At 35.2% G+C, this 9,664-nt stretch overlaps 1 protein-coding gene and 1 pseudogene across 2 annotated transcripts; one reads left to right on the top strand and one right to left on the bottom strand. All coding sequences in view use genetic code 12, as the record gives it.

The window, feature by feature from the left end:
- Window positions 1-3,703: 3,703 nt before the first annotated feature.
- Window positions 3,704-7,093, top strand: J8A68_005135 (uncharacterized protein; the record flags this gene model as incomplete). Its single annotated transcript, XM_049409168.1, has 1 exon — window positions 3,704-7,093. The coding sequence occupies one exon, from the start codon at window positions 3,704-3,706 to the stop codon at window positions 7,091-7,093; it is 3,390 nt and encodes a 1,129-aa protein (XP_049261576.1).
- A 238-nt stretch (window positions 7,094-7,331) lies between these two features.
- Window positions 7,332-9,460, bottom strand: J8A68_005134 (annotated as a pseudogene). The gene is made up of 2 exons: window positions 9,445-9,460; window positions 7,332-8,836 (listed from the first exon to the last, which is right to left on the bottom strand). Coding segments are annotated over exons 1-2 (1,521 nt in total).
- Window positions 9,461-9,664: the final 204 nt, after the last annotated feature.

Here is a 9,664-nt window from a genome sequence, read left to right as displayed (position 1 = left end):
TGCTAGTATTAATTTAGTTTCTGATTTAAGTTTTCTTCGTGATTCTATAATGCTTGAAAAGCCGCTATTTGTGTGTACAGCTAATGGTACAAATGTTCCTGTCGATGGTTATGGTGTTTTAAAGTTAAGTACAGATGACTCAATTGTTGAAATTTAACATACTGGTTTTGTGCCTGCCTTGAAATTAAATTTAATCAATTCTAAACATTTTCTTGATTCTACATCACTGATCACAAATACTAGTACATTGGTTACTCATTCCGTCCAAATGGGAGCAGCTTCTTCTGTGTGGCTTCTTTATAATTGTATGGTTTTCCTAATTGATATGGGTTTGAAGAACACAATGTTTGAAATGAGGGTTGTACTCTCTTAAGAAGTTGGCTATTGTCCCAAACGGACAGCAAGGATTCTTTCAAGTGCGTTCCACTTGAATCTGACTAATATACGAATGACACTCCATTCTAGTTGTGTTTTAATGATTGTCAGTTTGCCTGTGACAAAACTTCGTAGGAAAATATCCTTCTTGTCCCTTTTTTTGGCCACATTTTTTTTGTGTGTCAGCAAATAAGCATCTACACTTTTTGGCACAATTCCCCACTAAAAGATAAAAGTCTTCAGATAAAGAAAAGGCTTACCTTGTTGATATTCGCTTGTCTGAATAGTTATGTACATGTCTCTTTGTTGGGACATATCCCCTATTACTGGATGTATGTTTCCGGTTTTCTAAAAACGAATCGTGAGTGTCACTTATTTTTCTAAGAAAAAGTTGCCAAATTTTCAATGAAAGTACAAAGAGTAAGAGCATAAGTGAATATGACATGATATCATTGAGTACCCTTAGAATAGCAGGACTTTAGAGATGATTTCAAAACGGACTGATAATTGAGGCATTTCAAATTTGGAACAATACAGAACCCTCCCTCCATTCGAAATCGCAAATATTATTTGGAAATTCCTCCCCCCCCTCCATCCCCCCACGAATTACTCTCACCAACTCCCTATTTTTTAGACTTCTACAGTTTGAATTCTTGCTACTCCGTATATGTAGGTTGGAGAAAATTGTCATTCAACTTAAGCAGGGACTAGAAAGGAAAATATATGTATGCATGAATGCTCTCCCTAAAAAGGCACTAAAAGAAATTGGGTTCAAACTACTCAGTACCCCAGAAAACCCTCTTTAGAAAGACGACATACATTACTCCCTCCACTTTTTTTAAATCTACGTAAATAAAGAGATAACAATATAAATACTACAATGCCTGTCATTTAACTTCGATAAAGGGACCCCTTCACCTTTTCCAATAAATTTTACATACAATAACAAAAGGCGAATTGCAATAAAGCAATTTAAGTTTCGTAAAAATACTGTTAAAATAATATTTGAATATACGGCTCTTTTTCAAGGGTGAAGAAGATAAATCTATAATGTGGACATCAACTCTTTAAAATTGGGAATACCTAACAAACAACAATGGTTTCTTTTATATTACCCTTTTTGCAGTGGAAAAGGCTTTGATATGTCATTGCATATACATATTCCATAGGGATAACACAAAGAAAGAGAAACTTGCGGAGATCTTACATATTTTCCAATGAAAGAAAGAACCGATATTATTAAAAAGTATAAATTACAAGATAATCCTTTATCTGACTTAAGGCTGCATATGAAAAATACGATATCGAAACAAACTAGGCTTTAATTAGAGAAAGAAAGAAAGAAAGAAAAGGAGGAGGCTGCATTCATAAAATACAGGAGCTAAAAAAATTGCACACACTCACACACGCGTTTTTTGGTCCTACAGAAAAATCCCTTCTTTATTTAAATCTTTAAAATAAAATAAAATAATTAATTAAAAATAATACGAAAAGCGCCAAACCCGACACGGGCACCGGAGTAACAAAATATGATAGGTTAGATTGAACTGAAATAGTACCCAACAAAAGCTACTGCTAGTAGGGGCGCAAAACTGGAAAGCCCCATTTCCAGAATAGGTAGTAAGCGGCTTAAAGAAAGAATAAATTCACAGGAAAGTTTAGGTGTGGACGGTTAGAGTTGCTATTTTTTGGTGGCAGTTTTTTGGACTAAAATAAGTTAATATCCAAAACATTGCAGCAGTTTTCCAATCCCGCCTATATCCTTAGTCAAATCCGTTGACTTCTGAAGCGATGTACGAGTGAATTGGCTATGGTTGTCATCGCGAAATGTAGTAAAAGCCAACTCGCGGCTGTCTTTTTTGGGGCTGAAGAAAAAAAATCGGTGTAAATACGACTTGCAGTATAGGACAAAACAAGGAAATTTAATAGTTTAACACGGACCGAACTTCTAACAATAGCGTCTACATAAAACCTTCCTACTTTTATAAGCCATTCGGCCACCTTTTCGTTTCGTGGATCTTGTTCAAGTATTTTTGATTTCCTTGCAATTTCTATAATTTACCTCTCAGTAGTCAGTCCCTTGACTTCAAAAATGAATAAGAGACGAGATGGTTATATTGTCCACATTGGATACACGGAAGAACCTATGCAAATTGCTCTTAATTGTCTACCTTGCTGTGTAATTATACACCAATTCGCAATTCACCTTCTTGTTAATTTTTTTTTTTGGTAAGAACAATCCAACCACGCAATAATTCTTCTTTTTTTATTGTTTCGTTGTTCAATTTTTGTAACCATCTCCCGTTGTTATTTTTGTCTGATTGTTCGTTTTTTTTTTTCTTTCTTTCTTTCTCAGTGGGAATATTTTTTTTTTTTATCTTATTTTTAGCTTTTTATTTTTTTTTTTTTGGGGTTTCATTTTTGTCTGGTAATATAATATTAATTTTCTTAGTAATTGATTCAACTCGTCTGGCAATTGTTTCTGTCTGTCTGTCTGATTGATTTTTCAACACACACAGTTTTTTTTTACAACCAGCTTTCTAACAATTCTCTCTCCCCCTTTTCACTTTTTTTTTACAACCAATTCGTATTCTTATATTTAGTAGAGTCATCCTTCCAGCTGTGGATAATCACAATCACGGGAACGAAGAGAGAGAGAGAGTATAAAAATAGGAGTTATCCATAGTTATAACAGCAGATAAACTTGTCTTTGGTACAAATATACTAACCATTCCCTACTTGATCAACCCACACAACCATTTTGACCAAGGCATCAACATTCCCCTGGAATCAGCTGATCATCACTTCATATAAATAGTTGCGAGGAGTTTACATAGTTTATCAGTTTAACAGTAGCATATACATACTCCAAGACCAGAAAAAAATCGTTATCAGTTTACTCATTTGCAATTGATCAACGTATTACTATTCGTGCCACATTGGATTTCTAGAATATTTATAAGGAAGGTTTTCTCATTTCAACTTAACCGCGTGTTTTACAAGTGGATTCGGTTTTCAAACTCCATGGAAAAGTCACTTTAAGTTATAAATATTTCCAATTATCCCTCGTGCATTAATTTTTTAATTTTAGAAACTTCTTTTTTTCTTTTGTTTCCAGTTTAAAGAAAAATAAAATATTTTAAGCAAAAGAATTAATTTAATCAAAACAGTTTGAAAATAATTTGGTTTTTTACGTTCCCCACTTATTTAAAAGAACAACTAACACGTTACCATGTATCCTCATACAATTTACTATTCTGGTCTGGGACGACCGGTTGAACAGGCAGCTCCTAATTTTCAACTACATCCACAATCAATAAACAACCAAATGCATTCGCTAACTCCATTGGATCTTGCCTATAGTCAATCAATGATCCCTTCGAATTTGCTCATAAATTCACCGTATTACACCCCACCTCCTAGTACACGATATTTAACCCATCCTAATAGTCTGATTCATCAAGTATACCAAGATTCGCCAAATTCATCTCCAAGTTCGTCTGGTTCTAGGCTACGCAAACAAAGTAATCGAAGCAGTCACACGGATGTAAGCAGTCTACCCTTTTTAGCTCCCTTGAATAATACAACCTTAACATCCGTTAATTCTTCAAGTTCATTGCTAAATTATAATACAGATCAACTTAATATTTCTAGAACCATAATCTTGAAGAATATTTCAGAGGCAGTGACATTGCAAGAATTATTAAATGAAATAGATTTTGGACCTATTGAATATTGCAAAATGTTTTCAAAAGCTACACCTAAGGGTATATTAGCAACTGATCCAGATGTATCTAATACTTTGCAAGTTTGTCATATCTCATTCATAAATTCCAAGATTTCTGTCATGTTCCATTTAAAATATGTTAAGAGTGCAACTAATTTGAATAGATTAAAAGAAGCTTTGAAAGATTCAAAATATTTGAAAATCCAATTACACGAAGGTCATAATTTCAATAAAGGATGTACTCCGAATTCTAGTAAACCATCTAACAATCAAGATTTTGTAAAATTGAAAACTTTGAATTATATTTTGGATTATAATGCTACAAGATGTTTAATTGTTAAATTTACTATCAAGGATAACCTACCCGAAGGAATAGATCTGGAAACTAGATTGGAACATATCATGCAATTTATCAAGAACCAATGTGGCAAGTTTGGGGAAGTTGAAGATTTTAAAATTAACCTCAAATCTGAACCAGAAGAAGGGGAGACAAGAATTCATGGGAAAATATTGGTTCACTTTTCATCTATAGATTCTGCCATAAAGGGCTACGAGAATTATAATAGAAGAATCCAACAAGATTTGATAAGATTGAAGGACAACGAAGAAGGCAAGCCAAAGAAGACAAGTAATGAAGAAGATAAAGCAACAAAGAAGAGCAACGGAGATGGTAAAACGACAAGAAAGAACAAAGAGGGGAAAGCTGGGAGAAAGAATAACTCCAAGGATATAAATGAAGTGCATGCAAAATATGATATCAAGTTTATCTATGTCAATTTCCATAAAGATAGATGTGATAGAACCTATGTGGATGGACAACATGGGCCACGGCCAAAAGATATATCTCCGGATTCAACTAGCTCACGCTCGGCTAACAGGATCAATAGCAGTACACTAAAAAGAACATCCGAGGAACCAAGCCCTGCACATCTGATGAAAGCTGAATCGTTAGCCAATAGCACTGACATAGACCAATTTATTGATGGCCAAACACAAAATGGATTGAGTATCATTGACCCAATAAGTCCAAACTCTTCAATAGTTGGTGATACTTCATTTGAGTCGATACCTTCTGATTTGAACGAACTTGATGATGATCGTAATCTTTCCAATCGAGATTTGCATTCGGTTGTTTCGTCCCAAATTACTCCTACATTGATGCAATTGCCTCATAGACCTCTACAATATCATCATCCAATGTCGATGTCAATGCCAATGGCCCCACCTAATACTGCTAGTTCGTTTGTTGGAAATTATCCAGCTAATCCAGATCCTGCAAATATTGGAAATCGTACCATTTATTTAGGAAATTTACATTCTAATACGACGATCGAGGAGATTGCTAATAATGTTCGAGCAGGTGGTATCGTGGAATCAATTAAGTATCGTCCAGACAAGAAGGTATGTTTCATCACTTTTGTTGATCCAAATGTTGCCTTGAAATTTTATCTCAGCCATCAAGCGATGCATCAATTGATTATTCATGGATATGATATAACTGTGGGTTGGGCAAAACAACATAGTGGTCCCTTGTATCGTGATATTGCTCTTGCTGTTACTGCAGGTGCATCTAGAAACGTTTATATTGGTATTAAAGTCATAAAAGATCCTGAAGAACGAACAAAGGTCAAGCCTAGACTACCAGATGAAGACGAGTTACGTAATGATTTTCTGAAATTTGGTGGCATGGAACAAATTAATTTCTATCATAATAAGGATTGTGGGTTTTTGAATTTTTTGAATATTGCTGATGCAATCACCGTGGTTGAAATTTTCGATTGTGTCCCAGAAGATGGTAGGTATCAGTTACGTAAATTATTCAAAGGTATACATACTCCAGAAGAATTAGATGCATTCTATTATAAATATAAAGATTTCAAGATTAGTTTTGCAAAAGATAGATGTGGAAACCCACCAAAATTTTCTTTCAAGAAGAGGATCAATGGAGCTGCTGGATCAACTTATCAGCAATATCAGCTGCAAATACACACACCACATAGCGGATCTAGAGCCTCTAGTACAAGGGGTTATGAAGAATACCATAAGCAAACCAGAATGAGCGAGACTGAATCATATATGGAGCAGACCATCAATGAAGAAACAGCTATGGTTTTTGGGATCATTAATAACCAGGAAAGGGAGAAAGAGGAACAAGAAGCCAGAAGAAAGAAAGAGGATGAAGCACAAAAGGAAGCTACTCAAGAAGCAAAAGATGAAGTTGATGCCGACATTGGAGAAGTGCTGGAACAGGTAGCTGGTTTGAATATTGAGAATAATAATGGCCATGATTATGACGGAGATGCCGATTCCGAGGAAGATGGAGCTGATGAAGATGACGATGATGACGTGTCTATCATTATTGAATCAGATAGTTCATTGACCGAAAAATCTGATGTGTCTAAAAAGTCATTTTCCAAGAAGAAGAATAGCAAGAAACCCATTTATGACAAGACAAGATATCAAAAGGTTTATCATAAAAGATTCCATCAGTCTGATTCTTCACTTCCTATGCGTAACTCATTAGGAAGCTCTTCTACCTTGTCCTTGAACAGTAACTTCTTCAATTTCAATCAACCATCAGGTTACAGTACTCCATCTGCTTATGGTCAACCGCAACCGTTTTATTATGTTCAAACTCAACTTAGTCATTCCTCCAGCTCAAAAGCAACGTATTATCCTCCACCACAGTTTTATTCAGTTCCGGCGCCGCAATATTACGGCATTCAGGAAGCCTATGGAGGACAGGCACGATATGTTCATAATGGGGGATCCCCACGAACGCATCATGGCACGCGAAAATCAAACATAACTTCTGGATCGCAACTTATGGCACAATATTTGGCAAAGTCTCAGAATGAGGATATGTTTTATACATCTACCATATTGCCTAATAATGTTGAGATTGATGTTGATGAAGATTTCGATGAATCGTTTCAAGAACCACCAACTGCAAATATTCCTCTTTCTAATCGTCGCACAAGTAGAAAGTAAATAGGTTATAAAAAATTAAAGTGAGTATTGGTAAATTCAAAGAAAATCAGGTTACCTAACTTGCTAGATTAAGATCAAAGCCGGGCTTTGTTCAATGAAAAAAAAGGTCATAAAATTGTGTATATGTAATTATAATATAGAATTAAAAGTGTAGATTTCAAATTTATTTCATAAAAGTAGTATTTTTGCTATTGCTAAAGATTAATCTCTATTCATATCTGTAAATCTATATATATAACTATTCTGGCACATCCATTCCAATAGATGCATAACTACCCAATACGGCAGCAGTTATCGAAACTGCCACTCCAATCTTCATTATTACCGCTTGGGTCTTTCCGATATTATGACGATTCAATCGTAAGTAAAACAACAACGGTAATGTCAAACACACGGTATAGCAGATCGCACTTCCCAAGAATGAAACCAATTTACCAAAAGAAGTGAATAACAATGCTGCCGTTAATAAAACTATACAAAATACTAGTCTGGCTACAATTCTGCCAATTCCATAAGTATCTACCACCTGTCCTTCTTTATCCATTAGAACATATCTAGGAGTCAATCCTAGTAAATTTTCATAGGATGTTATAATTGGTTTGGTGACCAAAGGTAATTTGGAAACAGGGAGTATACCCATTAATATACACAACAAAGTATTGACATAAGGAGGATAGTGTGGATTATTCATAATCGATCTAACTACCGAATCGTTAACTGCGAGTCCAAACATCAAATATCCAAGTGCACCAATACAATAGTCCAAGGCAAATGTTATTGAAAACGAAATGTTACTCGTGAGACTATACTTTGCTGGATGTCTCATATCCCGATATAATTCTGGAAAGACGGGATGTCCTCCCCATGGAGCCATAAAGATCCCAAGCGCAATCAATAGGTTCTTAGGATCCGTCGGGAACATGGTTGTGGTTGCTGGTATTAATAATGATCCTGGAGATTGATTCAGTAAAAACCCACATACAACAATGACAATAATGATACAGATAGTTCCCAAAATACCTAATAAACTAAGCAAGGATAAGACATTCAAGGGTAGCAAAGATAATACAAAGACAACTGCCACTATGAGTGCCTTGAGTTCGTTTATATGTGGCCAAACTATTTGAAATGAGTCCGCAAATAATATAATCAAAGTCAAAGATGCCCCAAATAAATCAATAACAAAAAAGAAGGTAACAAAATACAGAAAGCATTTCCCACCAAATTCGTGAGCCACGTCTCCATATGTCAGTAAATGAGGATGCATTCTTAAGATACGACCTAAATATTTCGCAGTAAGATTAGTTGAAAGGGCACTTCCAACTAATAATATTGAACCCAATAACCAACCGGATAATTTGAAACCATATGGCAAGGATAACATCCCTATTCCCACTAAGGTATTCACTGAATTGAAAATAGTTTGAGGTGCGGTTGAATTACCGGTAATAATACAAAATGAACTTCTTTTGGTAGATATTCTTGATAATTGGGGTGTCAATAACTGTGTTGCTTCGCCAATAACAGCCGATGAAGAGTCAGAAACACTTCCTCTTGGCGAAGGCCCCCCATGTGCCAGTTCTTCGCTTATAGCTTCTTCATCGGAAGGTAGTCCAAAATAGGAAGGATATACATTTGCTTCGTTTTCCATTAAATTTCCACCTTGTTCAATTAAAGTTGAACCAAGGTAGAGTTGAGCTCTTGTATATGACGAAGCAAAGTTGTTTAATGAATTTGGTCCTCCTATATCTAGGATGGACCGCCTCCTCGGTTGGGGTGGTATCGGACGGGATCCCTCGGAATAAGACATTTATCAGCTTTGATTCTAAATCTTTTTAAGGAAAATTTGTAAGATAAACTTTTGGGGAAGATTTATAGATTTGATTTATGCGTGACTTTTTCTTGTAGGAGTAGTCGGGAACTTCGAATACTTTTTATATTTCTTAAGATACACCAAAAAAATTTAACGCAAAACAAGATCTTGAGTTGTGTTGCAATATTCAACTAGATTATACCTTTAACAAGGTGATGTTTAATAATGTATGCACAGTAAAGGATGGTATTGATAATAAAAAAGTAGTATGATGGAAACTCCAATAAAAAGCCGCATCATGATCAATTACTTACGAAATAAAATTACCGACAAACAAAACAATTTTTTTTTTACACAATAGTTCAATCACGTGACATACATGGAAGCGAAGTCGCTTCTAGAAAACCGCTTGACCTAGACGTTGGAAAGAAAATTTCATGTACATCAAAATTGATTTGATACATTGTCACAAAAAGCTTGGACAATAGAAATTAAAACAATTGAAAGTTCAACGGAAAGGTTTTCGGTGAAACCATACAGGCGGATGTTTTCATAGTATCATTGTATGGATGTCTATTTTTAAATAGCGAAACAATTATCGCGATTTGAATGGACCTGCCTTTCAACAAATAGTGCAATCTTTGTACAATTGTTCAACATTTTTTGTCGCGCGACTTAATTAGACGATTGCGAATTACGTTTGGAAAGAAGGGATCATCCCCTTATATTTATGCCAAGCTCTAACCTTTGGTCATTTT

The sequence above is a fragment of the Hemisphaericaspora subhashii genome, assembly GCF_019202705.1.
Source record: "Hemisphaericaspora subhashii strain CBS 10753 chromosome Unknown scaffold32, whole genome shotgun sequence".
In the NCBI taxonomy this organism is placed as follows: Eukaryota; Fungi; Ascomycota; class Pichiomycetes; order Serinales; family Debaryomycetaceae; genus Hemisphaericaspora; species Hemisphaericaspora subhashii.
Note: the sequence above shows the minus strand (reverse complement) of the source record. Positions and strands in the feature narration are given on the sequence as shown.